This window comes from Macaca thibetana, chromosome 6, assembly GCF_024542745.1.
Source record: "Macaca thibetana thibetana isolate TM-01 chromosome 6, ASM2454274v1, whole genome shotgun sequence".
Lineage (NCBI taxonomy): Eukaryota > Metazoa > Chordata > Mammalia > Primates > Cercopithecidae > Macaca > Macaca thibetana.
In genome coordinates, this window is record NC_065583.1 from 100,066,722 (window position 1) to 100,091,672 (window position 24,951).

At 35.4% G+C, this 24,951-nt stretch overlaps 1 protein-coding gene across 5 annotated transcripts in view; it reads left to right on the forward strand.

Annotated features, from left to right (window-relative positions):
- Window positions 1–24,951, forward strand: part of SSBP2 (single stranded DNA binding protein 2) — a 334,150-nt gene that overhangs the window by 259,240 nt on the left and 49,959 nt on the right. For all 5 annotated transcript variants that reach the window (XM_050795692.1, XM_050795693.1, XM_050795695.1 and 2 more), the window contains 3 exons: window positions 7,097–7,156; window positions 21,356–21,422; window positions 22,147–22,217. In XM_050795692.1, the coding sequence (XP_050651649.1) occupies window positions 7,097–7,156; window positions 21,356–21,422; window positions 22,147–22,217 (198 nt within the window). The remainder of the gene's footprint in view (window positions 1–7,096; window positions 7,157–21,355; window positions 21,423–22,146; window positions 22,218–24,951) is intronic.

A 24,951-nucleotide genomic window follows, 5' to 3' on the forward strand; every position in this document is an offset into this window, starting at 1 on the left:
AATTACAAAAATTAACTGGGTGTGGTGGCACATACCTGTAGTCCCAACTACTCGGGAGACTGAGGCAGGAGAATTGCTTGAACTCAGGAGGCGGAGGTTGCAGTGACTGAGATTGTGCCACTGCACTTCAGCCTGGGTGACAGAGTGAGACTCCATCTCTCAAAAAAAAAAAAAAAAAAAAAAGTTTTAAAACTTCTAGGTTTTCAAATTTAGAAGCTAATTTCACATGAATAATTTTATCCTCAAAAAAGTCCAAAGTTACTTTAAATTAGTTAAGTCCTGTATAATTGTGTGCTTTAGAATTGTACCTCGGACTTCTAAGTTTTCTGATGTGTAAGCTGTCTTAAATGTTAATTTGTTCATTCTAAGGAAATTAGTGTTATTCTTTTCTTCATCATTGATTGTTCCAAATTGTGCTCATAAAATAAAAGATAGAATATAGAAAATGCTTAGCGATTGACATTTTAGAGGGTTTTTTTTACTTTTTAATGATTTTTAATTTTCTTTATTATTAATTTATACTGAAAGACTAAGATTTAAAGAACTTTTAAAGCCACGATGAGATATAATGAGATACAAGGTGAGATATAATGAGATATAACGTAAGATATAATGAGATATAAGGTGATTTATATATTGCTACATCAATTTTAGGTATTCTAAGAAATACTGGTCTTATTTTAAGAATTAATTATCTTGACATTAAGATAGTTGTTGCTCTGATAGTATTTTGTATTCTTTCCTCTAAAGTGGAGTTCCTTCATATCGGAGTCTATGTTATACCACAGTGTACTAAATCCTCTATGATAAGTGGTATAAAGTGCTGAGGAAATAGGGGAAATGGAGCCTATAGAAATTCTTTAAAGAGAAAGGTGTATTTCAAAACTGGCCCTTGGGGAATTAATTTACTTGGCAGAGAAAGGAGAGTACAGTGTAATCTCAAGGAATAAAGAATATAATTCTGGTGTTGGAGAATCATATTTATATGAGATTTTTAGATTCTATTGACAGTGTTAGAAGATATTAACAAAATTAACATTTGAGCAATGTGTCATTTAAGATGTACAGTTTTATCATATATATCTAAAAAGAAGTTAGGGCTTAAAATAGTTTGTATCACCATTAATTTCAGGTAAATAATTTATAAAACAGTTTCATTAAGGGGTCTGGGACCTTCAGAAGGAAAAGATTTGGACTGAGGGATCTACCTTTAACTAATATGAGGATGAGAAAGAGCTGGTTCCTTCTAATTCTTAGGGAATTGAGATAAAAAGCTAAGGGCTAATGAAAGTTCAAAATAAGGGGAGGGGAAACTACTGCTTTTGTGCTAGCAGAAAGGACAAGAAATAAAGGAAAATCTCTCTTTTAGGAAAATAGAAATCTAAAATTCCATGAATGATTCTTGATGTAATAGAAAAATAATTATTTAAAACATAATGGCATTCATTCTGAAGTAAATTATGATTCTAAGTGGTGTAATTTTTTCTCCAAAAGACTACTTGGAGGAAATGAGCTGTTCTGAACATTTGGTTTGTGTTTCTACTGGAGAATTTTTTTTTATTTTGTCACCAAATATTTATTGATTTTCTTGGCTTGTATATACTTTTATTTCTTCTACTTTGGGTTTTTCTGTTTATTTTAGACTGTTTTAGTTTGGGCTGCTATAATAAAATGCCATAGATGGGGAAGTTTAATCAACAGAAATGTATTCTTTGGAGTTCCAAAGGCTGGGAAGTCTAAGATCAAGGTGCCAGCCAATTTGACTCCTGGAGAGGACCCTCCTCCTGGCTGGCAGATGGCCATAATGCTCACATGGCGGAAAGAAAGAGATCATCTCTCTTGTGCCTCTTTTTATAGGGGTGCTAATCCCATTCATGAAGGCTCTACCCTCATGACTTAATTACCTCTCAAAGATCCCACCTCCAGATGCCATCACATTGGAGATTAGGATTTCAACATATGAACTTTATGGAGACATAAACATTCAGTCCATAGCATACACAGATCACTAGAACATGTAGAAATGAGAATTTATACCTATAAATGTAGTTTCCATATGTCAGAGTACTAACTATGCTACCCAATTTATCTTATAAGTAAATAAGCTTACCTTATGAGTTTTTCCTAATTTTGAAACTTTTTTAAAAGCATAGCCTTGATCTTCAGTATTCATAGCACTACATGTTCTATCAAATAGGGATGATGTAATATGACTTTTGAGGAAAGACACCAGATTGAAATATTATTTTCCCTGGGTTTTCATTGAATCTCGCCATTTGGTGAGGAGAACATTCTATTTGTCTCAGATTAGTGGACTGATGTAGAAAACAATTTTTATAGAAAATTGTTTCCTATTAATTATAAGACTATGAATCTTGAAAAATCCTAATCAGAGGGCAGTCATTTTTATCTGCCTTGTTCACTGATATATCTAGCCACTTAGAACAGTGCCTTTGTGGGTGTTTAATAAATATTTAATGAGCAGGACATAACGGTTCATATGTGTAATTCCAGCACTTTAGGAGGTCAAGGCAGGAGAATCACTTGAGCCCAGGAGTTTCAGACCAGCCTGAGCAACAGAGTGAGACCCCATCTCTACATTTTTTTTTTTTTTTTTTTGAGACGGAGTCTCACCCTGTCACCCAGACTTGGAATGCAATGGCGTTGTCTTGGCTCACTGCAACCACTGCCTCCCAGGTTCAAGCAATTCTCCTGCCTCAGCCTCCCAAGTATCTGGGACTACAGGCATGTGCCACCACACCTGGCTGATTTTTTGAATTTTTTACTAGAGACGGGGTTTCACTATGTTGGCCAGGATGGTCTTGAACTCTTGACCTCATGATCTGCCCATGGCGTGAGTCACCATGCCCGGCCAATAATTTTTTTTTTCTAATACCCAGGTGTGAACTCCTGACCTCATGATCTGCCCGTGGCGTGCGTCACCATGCCCGGCCTACAATTTTTTTTTTTTTTAATACCCAGGTGTGGTGTTGTGTACCACACCTGTAGTCCCAGCTACTCAGGAGGCTGAGGTGGGAGGATTACTTGAGCCTGGGAGGTTGAGGCTGCAGGGAGCCATGATCATGGCACTGCACTCCAGCATGGACAATGGAGCAAGACTCTGTTAATCAATCAATCCTATCTATCTATCTATCTATCTATCTATCTATCTATCTATCTATCTATATGTTTTGTTCATTCAAACATATATATATGTTGTTTTGGAATGAACAAATTTCTACCATACTTTCTCATTGATAAGTGTAGCTTTTTTATTCTCCTAATTGACCTTTAATCTGACACAACAAAGAGCACTGTTGTGTTTTGGGGTATTTAATCTTTAAGTTTTTCTTTTTCTCTATGAAGCATGGTAATAATTTTCTTCAGCACCTTGATGAAAATGGTTTGTGCCTTAGGAACATATGCCTTTATCCCTACTCCCTGCCTCACCCACACACACTTCAAATATTTATAGCTATCTACATTATACTAATCTTTGTATTTAAATGTAATACTAAAAATAAGTAACACAGAATCATGGGTCCCTTATTTTCAAAGGGACTTTAGAAATCACCTGGTTTAACTCTCTCATTTTAAGGTTGAGAAAACTAAAGCCCTGAAAGATGATTAGCTCAGGGACACTGCTAATTAATACAGGTACCGAAACTAAAACCCAGGTATTTGACTCCCAGTCAAATGTTATTTCCACACATGTTACAAATAATCCTTTCTGGGGAAGGCTTTTTTCCAGTTAAAACACTGATTCACCATCATGATACCTTCAGACAAGTATTCGTTACTCAAACTTAAAAAAAAAAAAAGGAAAAAGAATGTTGCCCCAAACATAAAGAGTAAACACATTTTAAGAGCCAAAGACTCTTTTCTGCCTATTTTTTTGTTTTGTTTCGTTTTGTTTTGAGAAAGAGTCTTGCTCTATCACCCAGGCTGAAGTGCAGTGGTGCGATCTTGGCTCACTGCAACCTCTGCCTCCTGGGTTCAAGCAATTCTCCTCCCTCAGCCTCCCAAGTAGCTGGGATTACAGGCACGTGCCACCAAGCCCAGCTAATTTTTTGTATTTTTAGTAGAGATAGGGTTTCATCATGTTGGCCAGGCTGGTCTCAAACTCCTGGCCTCAAGTTATCTGCCCACCTTGGCCTCCCAAAGTGCTGGGATTACAGGCATGAGCCACCTCGCCCAGCCCAAAGACTCTTGAAGAACCTGTTCTTCTCAGATTGCTAAAGCAGGGAATACTGACATGTCTGTCAATAGATATAATTTATATTAGCATAATCTCTTAGACAGATTAGCATTTTACCATAAAATAATTAAAATTGGGGTTAACATTTTGAATTTCATTTGAAAGCAAATTGACTTCTGAATAGTGAAGTACAGATATTAGTGCAGATTATTCTCAGTTGCTAGTATGCAGACTCTTTTGGATTCTGTTGCTGTGTCTATACAAGCTAATTCACTAGGCAGTTGAGGACTTAGGCGGTTATCTAGATAACTTAAGGTAAGGATCAATCTGAATACTAAGCTGTATGTTATAATAGCACTAATTTTATATTAAAAATACTTTAACCATAGTAATCTTATATTTCAGGTAAAAGTAGTAGTTTTTAGCTATATTAACTGATTGTTTTGTCTTCTAGTGCTTTAATTGTGTAAAGATTAGAGTTTATAAGCGGTTTTCTATTTCTGTTTTCTTTTTTTTTTTGGCCTCCAAAAAAACATACAAATTTGAACTTCTTAAAGGAGGACATATAAGAGCAATAAATTGACTGAAAACAGAATCTGTCTTTTTCTCTCGATCTCATTTTGTAGTAACCTGCAGGTTCCCAGCTAGCACATACACTGACTCTTCCTCACAGCAGCTCCTTCATAGGGCCTCAGTCAGGTGGGAAGGTATAGACAGTTCCATTAACAAACACTCATTCACAATGCCATCCATTTGGGGAAAAAAAATTCTCCTTTCACATATTCCATTAAATAAGCACTATATCATCTTCTTACGTTCAGATCAACATGCAAATCTCAAGTGTTCTATTTCAAGTGAGGCACTTCTAAATATCTCAACATTTGGTATTTAGTAATATTTTTCACATAATTTTACCTTGTATTCTACTTCAGAGCGGTTGTATTACAGACAAAAATTATTAGCAACCTATTTTTATGTCTCCATGTTTCAAAAACTAAATTGATACTATATTTTGAATTAATGACTATGTCATAAAACCTCATTTTGTAAAAGAAAGAGCCATTACAAAACCAATGACACAATATTTATTAAATTTTTTAAATGAGTCCAGAATTAAAAAGACAGCTTCATAGGTGAAATTAGATGATTTATAAAGGAAAGGGAAAATAACAGAGAGTGTGTGAATATTAAAATAAGCTTCTAGTTGACAGTACATAACTAACTTACCAGTTTATGGTACAGTTTAAAATGATAGAGACAACTTTAATCAAATATGTGAAAACTAAACATTTTAAAAATCAACTTTGTTAAAATTGGAAAATCTACTTAAGTTTTATCAGGTGGAGGTGACAGTACTACCTGAATAATCTGTTTCTGTCCATATAAAATGAACTGCTGGGAGCACATTTACATATAAGAACACAGTGAGCGAAAAGCAAAATTGCTCGCTTAATTGTGAAGTTCCTTTTGTTGGTTTGTCAGACTCCACGAAAGATACAATAGGAAAAATCTATACAGCATTAATTAGGATTTTATTTTTTAGAGGCTCCTTTTAAAACAGCTCTGGAAAACATGAGTAGCCATGTCCTCCAAGCCTAATTTCTAAAAATATTTGTAGAAAATACATTCTACATGTAGGATTTAATTCTGTAATGCACTATAAATGTGATTTCCCCAAATCTTTGTCTACTTGCTATATATTCTTAATTCATATTAATTCATTCTTAATATCTTAATAACACTCAACCCTTTAGATTTGATATTTGCTTATATTACATGTAAGGAACATCTTACATTTAAGTAATTATATGTTGAGACATAATTAAAATTATAATCTTTCTGTTGTTTCTAGAAAAATAAATCAAATTTTAAATAATTTAATAAACTTATAAAATTTTGGTGCCTAAGTCTGGATGATCAAAATGGTCTCTTTTTACCTAAACATTTCACTACAATGTTGCTTTTAGTGTACTTTTCAGACAATTTCCAGACTGACAGATTCAGTACATCTTAGGAGCCTCTGACTCATCCAGCAACATAAATTAACTTGACTTTTAATATAAGACCATTTTTTTTCTTGTGTTAAAAATATACACTTCATAATCAACTAGGGTCAAAATATGCAAAGAAATTTCAACTTTAAAATTTGTAGCCAATTTTTTTTTTTTTTTTTTTTTTAAGAAATGAAATCTTACTGTGTTGCCCAGCCTGGAGTGCAGTGGCTATTTACAGGCATGCTCATCATGCACCACAGTCTCTTAACTGTTGAGCTCAAGCAGTCCTTTGGCCTCAGCCTCCTCAGTAGGTGGGACTGTGGGTGTGTTCTACCACACCCATAGAGTCCATTTTGAACTATAAGAAACCTATGATGAGGAAAAGCCAAAGCTTTTTTGACTACAGATGACCCTTGGAAAAGAAATTTATTTATCATTTTAAACAAAGATATAAAAGATGAAATTTGGCAATTTTAAAATTATTAAAGGAATTGATAACGAAACCAAACAATTCAATCAGAAGTATCTATTTAGAACCTAATAACATAGGCAGTAAGCTGCATCCAGAGGTCCTTTTCAAGATTAAATTACCTGCTGCTTAACCTTATATTTTGCCACTAGATATTATTGCCTTAATAATTCACATTTTTAAAAGATGTTGCTACAGTTACTTTAGGCAGCTTTTATGTTTTTACATTTTCTTTGGAAAATTTTCTAGATAATCTGCAAAATAAATAATGGGATGGTAATTTTTCTTAAAAGTATTTATTATACTGAAAGCAGCCCAGAGTACATTGATTTGTGATTTGATTAATTCTAAAATTTTTAAGTAGTTTATTTTCAGATCTGTATTTTACATTGTACTGTTTTTTGTTTTGTTTATTTGTTTGTTTTACTTCAATAGCCTTTTATGTCACCTCGGTACCCTGGAGGTCCAAGGCCCCCATTGAGGATACCTAATCAGGTAAGATTTATGTGCTATTTAAGTTTTTTGTAAGAATCAAAGATCTTGAAAATGTCACATATGTTTATCATCCTATAAAAATACAAAATTTTCCTTTTTCTGTCCCATTTAATGCTATTTCTAGTCATATATCATCTGCTTCAAGGGTTGGCAAACTACAGCTCATAAGCTAGCTATTTTTTGTAAATAAAGTTTTACTGGAAAACATCCACACAGATCCATTTATGTATTGTCTGTGACTACTTTTACACTACAATACAGATTTAAGTGGTCATGGCAGAGACCATATGTAGCCGGCAACCCTAAAATATTTACTATTTGGATCTTTACAGAAAAATGTTTGCCCATTCTTGGAGTCTACCTTACACTTTGAACCTAATTTTAAAAACTTGTACAATTTTGGTAAATGCTGATTATCATTTAAAGAATGATATTCTTAAATGCTGATCATTCATTTAAAGAATGGCAATAAAATTTTCCATGAACATACTTTTGTTTACTTTCATATAATATAGTTTCAATATCATGACTCTAGCATTCATATAAATTTTACCCAATTATAATGGCAGATTAAGCAAATAGCTGCTTCTGGAAGAGATAGATCTGTTAATAAATAAATATTTAACAATAAAAATCTTCCAACATTTTAATCTACAAGAGCTCTAAAATTTCATAATGTTTTGTTCTCAAATAGCTTTTTTTTTAAAATATCATAAGTATTTATTTACTGAAGAGAATAAAATACAATTTTTACTCACAAAGAGTTTGTAGTTTAGTTTTAGGATATAGGCACTGTGCATGTATATAACCCGAGAAGAAATTAAATGCTTAACACTATGGAATACTTGTGTCAAGATAATTGTCTTGTCACTTTCTCTGATTCTGTTATTTGTATACCTAGCTTTATCCTATGTTTAAAGTAAACCCTGTTATTACAGTAAGTTCTCTTTTTCATTCATATTCTGTTTCCATTTCCACTTTCTTCCCTACCAAAAATGGAACAAGAAAGTTAAAATTACTAATTTGCTTGACGGCAGCAGAATTCTGCTTCTCCTCTCCTAACTCTTACTGAAATTATGCTGTCTTTGAGGTGTCTCAATCTGCTGGTGCTCTCTGCTTGTAGTGCACAGCAGAAAGTGCCAGCACCCAGATTCACCCCCAGGGGAGAACTTTCAGTAAGAAGCAGTGCTGGGTCATCTCATGATGACAGTGCTTGGCAGTCCTCCTCACATTAGCAGCTGGAGCATTTTTCTCCTATAGAGTGAATCTGCATTCAGTACACCGGGCCAGGGGAAGATGGCATGAAATAGGAAAGGGAAGTGCACAGATGCCAAGTGTTACAACATATGGGAATTTTATTTTCTCTGTGGGTAAACCTGTATATATTGACAGTCAGATCTACTTATATAGGTGCCTGAGTCTTTTAAATTTCTTTTTAAAGAAATGTGCATCTCTTATTGGAGGCTTCATGGCTTTTTAGACATTCCATCCATAGCTTTGTATATTATATAAGTCTAGGAAGTTCCCAAAAATCTGAATTGGGAAAATGTGAAATTGTAGTATAAGTGTGTTATTAGAATTTTCGACCTCATATATTGTATATCAGTGATGAAAATGTGATAAAATTATTAGAATTGCATTCAAGTGACATTATTGAAATGCCTGCCATATATAAGATACTATCCTAGGTTCCATATCCTAGGTTCCGTAGAGACTAACAAAATAAACACTTTCAGGATGAGGTTGGTGGTGGGACGGTGAAATTGTAAACCAATCTAGGTTGACAAATTTTAAGAACAGGTATTTAATGTCTTTGAGTTTTTAAAAGAGACAATTAAAAAGTTAAAGATAGGCCAGGCGCGGTGACTGACGCCTGTAATCCCAGCACTTTGGGAAGCCGAGGCAGGTGGATCACGAGGTCAGGAGATAGAGACCATCCTGGCTAACATGGTGAAACCCTGTCTCTACTAAAAATACAAAAAACTAGCCGGGCGAGGTGGTGGGCGCCTGTAGTCCCAGCTACTCGGGAGGCTGAGGCAGGAGAATGGCGTGAACCTGGGAGGCGGAGCTTGCAGTGAGCTGAGATCCGGCCACTGCACTCCAGCCTGGGCGACAGAGCGAGACTCCGTCTCAAAAAAAAAAAAGAAAAAAGTCAAAGATAATAGAAAGTTTTTATATAGGCTCTCTTTCCTCAAGAATTGTAAGCAGTCTTTACCAAAATGTATTTTAAAACAATTGTACTCTTCTTTCAGGGATTCTTTTTGTCCATTCCCACCACCACTCCAATGTACACACATACATACACATTTAGTTAAGCTTCATTAATTCAAACAGCTATCATCCAAACTTATAATAATTTATCCTATTTTTTAAAAAAAGAGTTGTGTTAATAATATAAATAATATTGTTTTAGGAAATGTTTAACTTAGTTAGGAACATGAACTTTTCAAGCATAAAACACGGTTTCTAAATTTTGTTATATAGTCATTAAGGTAGAATGGGCAAAACTATTTTTGGTGACTAATTGGAATGATGTAGATAAAAACACAAATGTGGCCAGGCATGGTAGCTCACATCTGTAATCCCAGCACTTCAGGAGGCTGAAGCAGGAGAATCACCTGAGCCCAGGAGGTTGCGATCAGCCTGGGCAACATAGGAAGACCTGGTCTCTAAAAAATAAACAAATAATAAAATTTTAAAATCCACAACTGTGTTTATTTTTTCATTTGGTTTTCATGTTAATGGGTCGTAAACTAATGAAATTATGCTTTATTAAGAGTTTGTATCTAAGGAAACAGAAATAGTAACCTCTTCAGTAGTGTTGACTAATCATTTTGAATATGTAAAAGACATCTCTTTAATAAACCGATTTTACTCAACTTGTAATTACTAATGATTAGACTACAGATTTAAATTTGAGTTCCCCTGAAACCATGTTTATAGTTCTGGATTAAATCCATAAGGGTGTATATTCTTTGTACATGTATAGTACCATGTATTGGAATATGGTATAATGTCATTATGTTGTAAAAATATAGAAAGGGGTAATAATGTCTAAAATGATGAAAGGAAAATAAACTTACAAAACACTGCATTGTAGCAGAGGATAAATATATGTGACAAAACATGAAACATACAAGTTAAATCTACAAAATATATTTGACTATACATTTTACATTGGAATTGGTTCAACTCGCAGAACGGGTCTTTGGTATTGAAGCATCTATAACCTGGAACAGAGCAAGTCTTTATCCTTCTCATGGATAAAATATCCAATCAGAAAAATTCACAGTACTCATTCAACACTATCTTGAGGAATTCAAGACAGCCAGAAATACAGATAATGTTAATCATATGAGTGACACCAAAAATAATTTAACTATTGATCTATTGATCCTATAGGATTTAGAAACTTTATCCTCTGTTTCTTAAGATTCCTGAAACACTGTCAACAGATATATGGAATTAAAAACATTGTTAATTCTGTTGTCCATTTTGTACTCTAAAGTTAAATTTGGTGTTTTAAGAAAAGAACACACTACATCTGACCATTCTACTGAAATCTTCAGATATTTGTCCAATAATAGATGAGTGGTTAAATAAATTATGGTATACTGAAATGATGAAATATTTTGTACATATTAAAAATCATGTTATAGAATTAAATTTATTGAGACGATAAAATGTTGTACCTGTTCAATATGTTAGTGATTAATGATTAAAAGCATAAAGTAGCCTCTTTGGCCAGTTTAGAATACCCCTTTCTATCATTGGGAGCTCCTTATTTTTTGTTTTTAATGATAATTACACTAATATATTTAAATTATTATTTCAAATCCAACAAGGCAAGATTAAAATATATTCTTTTCTTATAACTTTGAATTTTTAGTTTATCCTGGGATATATATCTTTTTCTAGTTATGTTCTACCTTTGTAGGGAAAGAAAATTAACAAATTTATTCTTATCCTTCTCAAACCAAGAAAATTTTGCATAGTGAATCCTATTCAGTCTTACCCAATTTAAGTTACAGCTTTATGGAGGTGTTATGATACAATTAAATTATAGTTTTATGGAGGCTTTTGATACAATGTTCACTTCTTTTGCCAAAACATACCTCATTATCTTATAGTCATTTCATCATAGATATACCCTTTTTGGGTAAGTCTAAATACATAGAATACATTGCCATGTATTTGGATAGAAACTTCACAGGGCTATCCAAAATCACTCTCCAAAATACTGAATCATTCAACAGATACTTGTGGAGGTTTACTGTGTCCCAGGTACCATTCTAGATGTGGGAGATACACTGGTGAACAAACTAATGAAAATCTCTCTTGTGGAACTGACATTCTAATGCAGCACTGCCCAATAGAACTTTCTGGGATGATGGAAATATTTTATACCTGCATTTATCATATGCAGTAATTTTAGTACTTTGAGCACTTGAGATAGGACTGGTGTGAGTGAAGAACTAAATTTTTAATTAAATTAATTTTAATTAAATTTAAATAGCTGCATGTGATAAAGGGCTATTAATTTGAACAGCACAGTTGCAGTTGTTGAAATATAGAAAAAAGAAAAGTATAAGTGTGTGTGTATATATATACACACATATATATATGTCAAATGGTGAGTTGTGTTATAGAGACAAACATCTGCCTACACTAAATTTAATATATTTTGTGTTAATATTGTTGTTTTAGAGGAATAAAATGACAGTGATGTTGAAAGGACCTAAATGCGTCCAGCATCTTAGGTTCAAAAAGTCAGCAATGTATAAGGTAGACTTTCTGGGTTTTGGTTTTCTTACCTGTAAAATAGGAGTGGATGTGGGTATTTCTAAAGTCTCTTCTAGTTCTGATATTTATTGATTAAATGATTCTCCTCCATTTTATATCATCACGGGCCCATAAAGAATTTGTTACATCAAAATTGTTACTAAATTAAAGCTTAAAGCTTTGAAATTCACCATTTTTTCATCATCAGTGAGCATTTAGTCTCCATGAGTAAACTATATAATGGTAGTCAAGGAGATACACAGGCATACCTCATTTTACTATGCTTCACAGATACGTTTTTTACAAATTAAGTTTTATGGCACCCCTGCATTGAGCAAGTCAATAAGTGCCATTTAGCCAACAACATGTGCTCACTTTGTGTCTCTGTGTCACATTTTGGTAATTCTCATAATATTAAAATTTTTTCATTATATCTCTTAACAGTGATCACTGATTTTGATGTGACTATTGTGATTGTTTTGGGGTGCCACAAACCATGCCCATACAAGACAGTGAACTTAATTCATAATTCTGTATGTTCTGAGTGCTCCACGGACCAACCACTCCCTGATCACTATTCCTCTCCTTGACTTCCCTATTCCCTGAGACACAACAGTATTGAAATCAGGCCAGCTGATAACCCTAAAATGGCCTCTAAGTGTTCAAGTGAAAAGAAGAGTCGCACATCGCTCACTTTAAATCAGAAGCTAAAAATGATTACATTTAGTGGCCGGGCGCGGTGGTTCAAGCCTGTAATCCCAGCACTTTGGGAGGCCGAGACGGGTGGATCACGAGGTCAGGAGATCGAGACCATCCTGGCGAACACCGTGAAACCCCGTCTCTACTAAAAAATACAAAAAACTAGCCGGGCGAGGTGGCGGGCGCCTGTAGTCCCAGCTACTCGGGAGGCTGAGGCAGGAGAATGGCGTAAACCCGGGAGGCGGAGCTTGCAGTGAGCTGAGATCCGGCCACTGTACTCCAGCCTGGGCGACAGAGCGAGACTCCGTCTCAAAAAAAAAAAAAAAAAAATGATTACATTTAGTGAGGAAGGCAGTCAAAAGCCGAGATAAGCCAAAAGCTAGGCCTCTTGTGCCAAACAGCCATGTTAGGAATGCAAAGGAAAAGTTCTTGAAAGAATGGAAAGTGCTACTCCAGTGAACACAGAAATGATAAGAAAGCAAAACAACCTTATTGCTGAGAGAAGAAAGTTTTTATGGTCTGAATAGAAGATAAAACCAGCCACAATATTCCCTTAAGCCAAATCCTAACCCAGAGTAAGGTCTTTAGTCTCTTCCATTCTGTGAAGACTGAGAGAGCTGAGAAAGCTGCAGAAGAAAAGCCTGAAGCAGGCAGGCTGAGATTTGTTCATGAAGTTTAGGAAAGAAGTTGTCTCCAGAACACATACGTGCAAGGTGAAGCTGCAAGTGCTGATGATTCTACTGCAGAAAGTAACCCAGAAAATCTAGCTAAGATAATTGAGGAAGATGACTATACTAAACTGTTGGAAGAAGATGCCATCTAGAACTTTCATAGCCATACTCAGTCAATGCCTTCCTTTAGAGCTTTAAAGGACAGGCTGATTCTCTTATTAGGGGGTAATACAACTGCTAACTTTAAGTTGAAGCCAGTGCTCATGTACCATTCTGAAAAATCCTTGGTCCCTTAAAACTTACTAAATCTGGCCAGGTGCAGTGGCTCACACTCGTAATCCCAGCACTCTGGGAGGCTGAGGCACATGGATAACTTGAGATCAAGAGTTCAAGACCAGCCTGGCCAACATGGTGAAACCCCATCTCTACCAAAAAGTACAGAAGATTAGCTGGGCTTGGTGGCACACACCTGTAGTCCCAGCTACTCAGGAGACTGAGGTGGGAGAATTGCTTGAACTCAAGAGGCAGAGGTTGCAGTGAGCCAAGATTGCACCACTGCACCCCAGCCTGGGCAACAGAGTGAGACCCTGTCTCAAAAAAAAAATTTATACTAAATCTACTCTGCCTGTCCTTTATAAATGGAACAACAAAGCCTGAATGATAGTGCATCTGTTTTACAGCATGATTTACTATTTTAAGCCCAGTGTTGAGACCTTCTACTCAGAGAAAAAGATTCCTTTCTTTTTTACTGCTCCTTGACAACACATCTTATACCCAAGACCTCTGATGCAGTTGTCCAAGATTAATTTTGTTTTCATTAATGTTGTTTTCATTAATCTTGGACAACTGCATCAGAGTTCTCCGGTATAAGGTAACATAGCATCCATTCTGCAGCCTACGAATCAAGGAGTAATTTTACTTTCAGTTTTTTTTTTTTTTTTTTTTTTTTTTTTGAGATTTAGTTTTGTTCTGGTCACTCAGGCTGGCGTGCAGTGGCGCAATCTAGGCTCACTGCAACCTCCACCTCCCAGGTTCAAGCGATTCTTCTGCCTTAGCCTCCCCGGTAGCTGGGATTACAAGCGCCCACCATCACGCCCAGCTAATTTTTGTATTTTTAGTAGAGACAGGGTTTCGTCGTGTTGGCCAGGCTCATCTTGAACTCCTGACTTCAGGTGATCCACCCGCCTCGGTCTCCCAAAATGTTGGGATTACAGGCGTGAGCCACTGCACCCATCCAGTTCTTATTATTTAAGAAATATATTCCATAAAGCTGTAGTTGCCATCCGTAGAGATTTCTTTGATGAATCTGGGGAAAGTACATTGAAAACCTTCTGGAAATAATTCACCATTCTAAATACCATTAAGTCTGTTTGTGATTCATGGAAAGAGGTCAAAATATCAGCATTAACGGGAGTTTGGAAGAAGCTGATTCAAACCCTTGTGGATGACTCTGAGAGGTTCAAGACCTGAGTGAAGGAAGTCACTACAGATGTGGTGAAAACAGAGGGAGAACTAGAATCAGAAGTGGAGCCTGAAGATGTGACTGAATTGCCACATTCTCATAATAAAACTTTAACAGATAAGGAGTTACTTCTCATGGATGAGCAATAAAAATGGTTTGTTGATATGGAATCTATTCTTTCCTGGTAAGGATGCTATGAACACTGCTGAAATGACAACAAAGGATTTAGAATTTTACATAAACTTAGTTTACAAAACAGCTTCAAGGTTTGAGAGTATTGCCTCCAATTTTGAAAGAAGTTCTACTGTGGCATCAAACAGCATCACATGCTACAGAGAAATCAATGCAATAAACATTGTTATCTATTATAAGAAATTGCCACAGCTGGCTGGGCACAGTGGCTCACACCTGTAATCCCAACACTTTGGGAGGCCAAGGCAGGTGGATTGCTTGAGTCCAGAAGTTTGAGACCAGCCTGGACAACATGGTAAAACCCTGTCTCTATAAGAAATTGCCATAGCCATCCCAGCCTTCAGCAAACACCTCCCTTATCAGTCAGCAGCCATCAAGACTTCTACAGGCCAAAAGATTACAGCTAACTGAAGCCTCAGATGATTATTAGCATTTTTTACCAATAAAATAATTTTAAATTCAGGTATATACATTGTGTTTTTAGACATAATGCTATTGTACACTTAATAGACTACAGTATAGTGTAAACAAAACATTCACTCGGAAATCAAAAAATTCATATGACTCACTTAATGTGATATTCACTTTTATTGCAGTGGTCTTGAGCTAAACCAGCAATATCTCTGAGGTGTGCCTGTACATCAGTTCATAAGTGCCTAGAGGGTCTTGCCATTGAAGTTACGATAAATTCTTTTGAACTAAATAATTCTTTTATGAAGCAGGCAGTTCCCACATTTAATTATTTGTTTTAATAAATTTTTATATTATTTCATTTATTTTAAATCCTAGGATTTAAGGCACATCTTTCAGAGCTTTTGCAATATGTTAATCCAATCTCGAGCCCTGACACTGCTACTTGTGAATAGTATAACCATGGAAGACAGAAAATGGTGAAATTAGTGAAAATTAGTGAATGCCTAGTGCTGGTGAAGGGTACTGGTCATGGGGAATGGGAAATGACTGTAGGTGGGCAATGTTCTAAGATTAGAAAATGGGCAAATTTTGTGGTATGTAAATCATGCATCAATAAAACCTTTTTAAAAATAGCATAACCATGGACAAATTAACAAATTAGTGACATATTAAACCTTGGTTTTTTATCATTAAAAAGGATGCATAATAACTTTATAAGATTGTTATAAACAATGAAAGAAATACTAAAGGACTTAGCACAATTCCTGGCGCAAATGCACTGGCTTACAAGTGTATATTACCATGTATATTTTGTTTGTTTTTATTAAGTACCCTCCTCATTAGTGTTATTGTTTTCCTGTGTGTAGATCTTTTATAAAACAAAGAATGCAGCTGGGCACAGTGGCTCACACCTGTAATCCCAGCATTTTGGGCGGGGGCCTGAGGTGGGTGGATCACTTGAGGTCAGGAGTTCAAGACCAGCCTGGTCCAAAATGGTGAAACACTATCTCTACTAAAAATACACAAAGTAGCCGGGCGAGGTAGTGGATGCCTATAATCCCAGCTACTAAGGAGGCTGAGGCAGGAGAATCACTTGGACCTGGGAGGTGCAGGTTGAAGCGAGTGAAGATCACACCACTGCACTCCAGCCTGGGCGACAGAGCGAGACACTGTCTCAAAAACAAGAACAAAGAATGCATGCCAAAATTTGTGACTAAACAAATCCGAGTGGGATACCTTTAACGTCATAAATATAGAAATAAGATGTCACAGATGTATACATTTTTCTGATATTAAAGGTTTAAAGAATGCAGTGATTACAACACTGTTGATGCACAAAGCTACTATCCGGTCATCCCAAGGCTGATAAAAATGTTTTAAAAGTTACAGATTTGACTTATTCTAAAAGACAAACAGTGATGAGTAAAGAGTTAAATTTAGATTAAAACACTCATTTTGAAAACCAATTTGATATTGGTTAAGACTTCTGTAAGATTATGTCATATTTTTAAGTGATGAACAGAAACAAGAAAGGGTGGTCAATTGTTCTGATCTTCCAAGATAAGCTAGAAACAGTAAAGTTTTGAAGAAGATGGTTGCCGCCAGTGATAAATCATTATTGTCTATAATGAGACAGAAGTGTCAATGTTCAGAGTGTATAACTCTAACCATTTGGAGACTTAAGAAAAAGCAAGAATCTGGCCAGACATGGTGGTTTATACCTATAATCCCAGAGCTTTGGGAGGCCAAGGCAGGAGGATCGCTTGAGGCTAGGAGTTCTTCAAGACCAGCCTGAGCAACATAGTGAGACCCCATCTGCATAAAAAAATAAAAATAGGCCGGGTGCGGTGGCTCACGCCTATAATCCCAACACTTTGGGAGGCTGAGACGGGCTGATCATGAGGTCAAGAGTTTGAGACCAGCCTGGCCAACATGGTGAAACCCCATCTCTACTAAAAATACAAAAATTATCTGGGCGCAGTGGTGGACGCCTGTAATCCCAGCTATTTGGGAGGCTGAGGCAAGAGAATCGCTTGAACCTGGCAGGTGGAAGTTGCAGTGAGCCGAGATTACACCACTGCACTCCAGCCTGGGTGACAGAGCAAGACTCTGTCTCGGAAAAAATAAATAAATAAATAAATAAATAAATAAATAAATAAATAAATAAAAATAAAAAATTAGGCGGGTGTGGGGGCATGCATCTGTAGCTCCAGCTGCTCGGGAGGCTGCAGCAGAGGATAGCTTGAGCCCAGGAATTTGTGGCTGCAGTGACCTATGATCATACCACTGCACTGCAGCCTGGGCAGCTGAGGGAGACCTTTCCTCTAAAAAGTAAAAAAAAAAAAAAAAAAAAAAAAAAATTAATTTTTTTAGAAAGCAAGAACTTTAGGTTCACAATTGAATATAATATCGATTAGTCATACATTTTTAGTCCTCCTCCTACATCATTTATTTATAACTTTTGACAGTGTTGGCTACTTTTTCCTTCTTGAAACTCTCCTGGGGCATTCTGAGATGTTGGTCTTAGTCTCGTTGCTAATTTCATGCCTATTCAATTTCAGTTTCTTTTTTTACTTCTTCTTGGTATTTTCAAAGAATTAAATCTTTTATCTTCTTACTTCTCATTCTTTGAACTCTGTTTCATTCTTATGACTTTATCATTAATGATTCCTAAAATTGTCAGTCTAAACCCTATTCCTTTTCCCTTTCCCTCAATATACATTTATTATTCTGTGACAGTAGGCACAGATAGGATCCCTACTTTTGCAGAGTTTACAGTCTGGAGATACAGAGAAGAAAACAAGTAATGGTAGTATTTAAGTTCTATGAATGTGAGGTATATGATCTTATAAAAACACATAAAAAGCCCTTACCTTCTCTGCATTGCCAGGACATGGCAGGTGTGGGGGATAGGGCGGGGGGTAGCCATGCAGAGATGGCAAGATGAAGTGGCCCGTGTGGTTGGGAGACTGGTTATATTGAACAAATAAATACACTGATTGAATAAATAAGTAATTGTATTGAGGGGTAATAAATAATTAACATAGACCAGGTTTCCCACTATTGAAGAAGAAAATATCTACAAACCTAGAAAGGAAGAAGGCTAAAAATAATCCTGAAGTATCAGATTGGAGTTGTTGAATTGATGTTGGAAAGTATGCATTTATGGTAGATGTATATGCTATACACACACAAATAAATATAGAATTAGTCACAGGTGCGTGTGTGTGCATATATGCATGTACGTATACACCTGCACAGATTTTCAAGCTCGGTGTTTACTGAGAGAGCCTAAAAATGATGCACCCAAGTAACAAGAACACCCTGAGGTGCAAGATCTTTATGCCTAAAGGCTGTCCTCCACTAAAAGGAATTAGGGCCTTTTGGGGAAAGGGCTGATTCCAAGGCTAGGTCAGAAGAAGTATGAGGTGAACCTGGAACATCTCATGCCATAAATTAAGGAAAGCTCAAAAATTGATGTGGGTATGTTATAACACACACACCGCACACACACACACACCTGAAAGACTTCTCACTCGCCAAATCTGAGATAATTTGACTGTTGAAATAAATGATGATAGTAATAGATTACAACCCACTGAACAATACAGAAATCTATGACTGAGTAAATAAGTGAATAAATAAGAAAAGCTTTTCCTTATAGCGAAACACCAACTAATAAATATAAAAAGAATGATGGACATGGAATATCTCTGTTTGACAACTATCATAGTGGTTAGTTGTTAGTGGAGGCTACAGCTGATGGGTTGATAAACGATTGATGAGGAATGGAATATTGACAATCTCAGAATAGCTCTTATACTAAAAGTAATCAATTACTGTGTAGAAATCTACAGACAACAACACATTCAGATGATCAAGGTTACCATCACCAGTAGTGGGATAGATCAACATCATTTGCCCTCTGATGTGATACACTGAGAAAGGCATAGCATCATTTCTCTGGTATTCCTGCTAAGAAAATACGACTTGAGTCTAGATCATAAAGAAACATCAGACACCGTGCTGTAGAATTTAAGGCCTGTTCTCTTTAAAATAGTCGAGGACATGATAGGTAGGGATAGAACAGACATAGATAGCAACAATAGGAATTATTCCTGCTTAGAAGAACATGAAGAGACAGGACAACTAAATATAACATGTCTTCCATGATGTTCTGGTACCAGAAAGAATAAAGAAATATTATTGAGACAAATGGCAAAATTAAATGAGGTCTTGGACTTGGAGCGTAGTGTTGCTATCAATGTTGATTTCCTGACTTAAAAGGCTGTATGGTGGTTATGTAGGAAATATTCTTCTTGGGGGAACTATACTTTGCAGTATTTAGGGGTAATGAGGTATCATGTCTTCAGCTTGCTCTTAAGTAGTTCTGAAAAAGATTTATGATAATAGGTATATATTTATAGAGAGAAAGAAAGGGAAAAAGGCTGATAAGGCAAATACAGTAAAAAATGTTAACAGTTGGCAATCTGAGTCAAGGTATTTGGAAATTCTTTGTACAGTTTCTGGAAGTTTGAAATTATACATGTGAAATTACACATGCATGCACACACGCATATGTATACACACACATATATACACACACAATCTGGGATTATTTCTTTGTATGTATGTGTATACACACACAATTATTCAATCAGCGTATGTATTTGTTCAATGTAACTTGCGTATGTATATATACACACACACAAATGGAAGGAGGACTTATGTCAGATTGAGGCTACAGGGAATAATTTTGTTAGGAAGTGATCCCTAAACTGAGATCTAAACAGTGTCAACAATAACTACTTAAGGGTCTGTAAGCTTCCTGAGAGGACAGATTTTTTTCAGTTTAGTTTTTATTTTGTCTTGTTTTTAGTGGTTGGCATTTAAACATTGTTGACTGAATGCGTGAATAGGAAAAAAAAACTGAAAGAAGTTTGGTATGACTGGAAGTTAGAACGTGAGTGGGGTAGTGGCAAGAAATTAGGCTGGAGAGGTAATCCGGGAACAGACAATGTAGTAGGATCTCAAGAAATATGTATTTGGTGTGCTTATAAACAAAAATTTTGAAAAATTACCCAAATGGCTTGGGAAATGGAAGCTATCTACTTCATCCCAAGTGATAACAAGTTAGGAAACAGTTCTGATCTGGCCATGTAAATTATTTAGTGTTAAATTTCTTTTGAAATAGCCGAATATGTTAACTAATTAGATAGAACTTTCATGCTTTAAGTTAAATTAGTGAATTTTTATGGAAATTCTCACCAGTTGTCAGGATTTTTCATATATGTGTATGCTTATATACTTAAGATCAGTAGGTTTAAATCATTTATACCTTAATCCAGCTTTAAGTGCTGCTGAGACAACTGTTAGAAACTTATGGTTCAGTATATATTCCAGGAAACAAACCCTGTTAAGTTCATATCTACCTTTGTCAGTTCTACTTTCCTTTTTCCATATACCCAAATTGCTTAATTTATTTTTATTTTAAGTATTATTTCAATAAATAATTTCTTAGGGAAAATGTGACTACAAAACAATTTTCAATGGTCCCTTTGCATTTTTGTCTTGCTGCTATGTAATCTCAAATGACTAAGATATTCTGTAGAAATAGGGAGTTTACATGTAAGAAGGAAAATTTAGTTATTTCAGTATTCTTAGTAAATTAATTTTTGGAAAAGGCATAATACTTCTCAACAAGAAATAGGACAGTTTTTGCATAGATTTTTACTCCCTCAAAATACTTATTTTATTTGTCGCAAAATTGGACAAAGTAGAATCTTTTTAGAATTAAGAAGTTATTTAAGGTACATAAACCTGCAAAACTCATAAATGAATGTGAAATATAAGAAATCTTGAGAAATGCTCAAATGCATTCTTGCAATTATCATATAAGCATTTAAAAGGAAATTGTTAAAGCACTTATTTTATAAATACTGACAATATTGCTCTTTATTTTTCTTAATAAATTGCTAGGCGCTTGGAGGTGTCCCAGGAAGTCAGCCATTACTCCCCAGTGGAATGGATCCAACTCGACAACAAGGTGACTACTCTAAAGTAAAAGGGAAATTGATGTGCAGAACCATAGAGGAAATTCTTTATCTCTTAAGGAAAATTGTATTTGTATAAGTAAATCTCCTATAGTTATACCAGTTGCGTTTTTCTAGGTAACATGGCCAAATGATTTATATTTCCAGCTCACTTAATTATGCATGATAGTGAGGGTAGTGATAACATAAGAAAAAAATACGTGAAGATCCCAAAATCCATATTTTAATTAATAATTCTAAAACCTTTTATATAACATCTAACAAATAGGAAGCTAAGTGATAATATCACTTATTATTTCTTTTGCCTTTTTCAGATACAGGCTTTAGCCCATCTAAAAGATGAGCAGAAGGAAAGAAGGTGCTAAGCAGCAAGGGGCTTGATTAGTTTAACAATCTCAATAATCAAATCCTTCCAGAGATACTTAGGAACCACAGATATGTAATGCTCTATCGTACTGTTCCATGGAAGGAGGAGCAAATGGTGTTAGATAATTAATTAACCACAGAATAGGGAGAAAATTTCAGTCAAGACATTAATAGAGAGTGTGGGTAGGTAGTGGTAAGAGGTGGAAAAGTGGTCTGGAAGGCAAGGTAAGATGGTGTCAGTACTCAGACACTTGGTAAATGAGACAATAACACCCAGGAGGGAGGAAGCCGCTAGCCTGTGGTTTAGTAGTCATGCTCATTACTTGGCTAATATCTTCATACTTTTTTTAGGACATCCAAATATGGGTGGGCCAATGCAGAGAATGACTCCTCCAAGAGGAATGGTGCCCTTAGGACCACAGGTAAATAATCAGTGCATATTTACAATAGCAAAGACATGGAACCAACCCAAATACCCATCAATGATAGACTGGGTAAAGAAAATGTGGTACATGTATACCATGGAATACCATGCAGCCATAAAAAGGAATGTGATTATGTCCTTTGCAGGGACATGGATGAAGCTGGAAGCCATCATCCTCAGCAAACTAAAACAGAAACAGGAAACCAAGCACTGCATGTTCTCACAACGAGAACACATGGACACAGGGAGGGGAACAACACACACCAGGGCCAGTCAGGAGGGTGGAAAGCAAGGGGAAGGAGTGCATTAGGACAAATCACTGATGCATGCAGGGCTTAAAACCTAGATGACAGGTTAATAGGTGCAGCAAACTACCATGGTGTACATATACCTATGTAACAAACCTACACATTCTGCACTTGTATCCCGAAACTTAAAGTAAAATAAATAAATAAATAATAAAACTGAACACTGAAAAAAAAAAATTAGTGCAGAAACCTAGATGCTGAGCTTCTTGCTCCTTCATATATGTAAACAAACTATGTTATTTGCTGGCTATGAGAATATGCATTATAGGCTTCATATAACGTAGTTGTTAGACTCATGAGGACATAACATTTGTGACATGCCAAATCGATATAACAGCAAACCATACTTTAACAGCGTGCTATCATTTAAGCCTTTAATTTATTTGAGAAAATACACTGTATGGAAATACATTATAATAATTACTATTCAAAAGGTAACTGTTACCCTTTTCTTAGTTATGCTGGGGAGATGGTCAAGTTAAATAAAACCCAGTTGGCTGGGTGCAGTGGCTCACGCCTATAATCCCAGCACTTTGGGAGGCCGAGGCAGGCGGATCACTTGAGGTCAGGAGTTTGAGACCAGCCTGGCCAACATGGTGAAACCCCGTCTCTACTAAAAATACAAAAAGTAAGCCAGGCGAGGTGGCAGGTGACTGTAATCCCAGCTACTCGGGAGGCTGAGACAGGAGAATCGCTTAAACCTGGGAGGCGGAGTTTGCAGTCAGCAGAGATTGCGCCATTGCACTCCATCCTGGGGAACAATAGCAAAAACTCCATCTCAAAATAATAATAATAAAAATAATACATAAATAAATAAAACCCAGTTGATTGAAAATATTAAAGAGTAAGTATAAAATATATTTCCATAAATCCTAAAGATTGTCATTGACAATTTATTCTGTACAACCATTTCATTATAGAATGGGAAAACAGTAGAAAACCACTTAGAAATAAACATTAAAATGGGTCTTACTGAACAAGCATAATACTCTCAGTATATATCAGATGTTAGATGACTTCTCTATAAAATTTCCCAGAAGTATACACTGAGGTTGAACCTGTTCTAGCTGTTGGTGACATTTTAAGCATGCTGTTCCAGGATATCATGCATTTTAGCTAAAACATCCTTTTGTCTCTCTCAGGAAAATTGCTTGGGGTAGAAATTAATTTTATAATGTCATTTTTCAAAGAAACTAATTTAAAATCCAGAATTTTAAATTTCTACCTCGTGGGTCAGAGATTAACATGTCATAAAGCTGGTTAAAAGAATGAACTTACTCATTTTTCCTTTCCAAGAAACAGCATTATGAGCAGTACTTTGGAGCTTGTTTTGTATATCTATTTTTTAAAAGTTAAGCTGATGTTTTGCTGTGCTCCCAACAGACTAAAAAAATTGAGAGCTCAACACCCAGATAATGTGACTCAGACCTACATACAATAGTACATGTTGTATTATGTGTTCGTATTGTATATATGTATTGTTTCTAACAACATAAAATTATATATATTAACTATATTGAAACATGGGGTTCATTTAGCCAGACTTTTTGGAGATGCCATATTATATGAAAAAACCCCACTATATAAATATAGTTCCAAGGAAAGAGGAACAAATGTTGTCACATAAATATATGTGGCAGCCTCAAAGCCAGAAGAAACCAATTTCTTTTATTTAGGCTCAGTTATTTTCAATGGATTTTCTTAAGAGCTAATGAAACTCTCATTTAGATATTTGAATTATTCTTACCTATTTCTATTCATATTAGGAATGATGATACATGTTAACCAATCATCATTAAGCTATTAATAATAAGAATTTATAAGTTCCATAGGCATTTTATTGGCTAAGTATACTTTTAGTCTTTAATAAACTAAGCCAACAAATCTGGCTGTTAAAGGATTTTTTTCCAAAAGATTTTCTTAATAAATACATTTAAATATACACAAAAACTTCATGCCTATAATTTTGTTACTATTCTTTATTCACTTATTTTTCAGCTAGCTGCTCTTTAAATTGTTATCATACCTCTATTATTAGTATTAGGTTTTAATACTTCAAAAACTAGAGTCTGATTTAAAAATCAGTTTTACAGTATTTACAGCACAGTAAATTACAATAGAAAATAAGAAAGTTTCTATTTCTGGTAAGCTCTTATTGATGACAATTTTTTGGATTTTTAAAACCAGAGAGAGTGGTTTATTTCATTTGGATTGGCAGTGTTCTTACTATTTCTATATAATATGATGGAAATCAAGTGTTCTGGTATGAATTTACCTCAGAAATAAGAAATGCCTACAGTAACTTTTTAAAATCACAATACAAAAAATATAAGGATTAAAGGAAGTTATTTATACATACTTTTCATGTTTAAGTGAAAGCAGGAGTCATATTTATATGATGGTACAATAAAAAAGGGTCAGGTA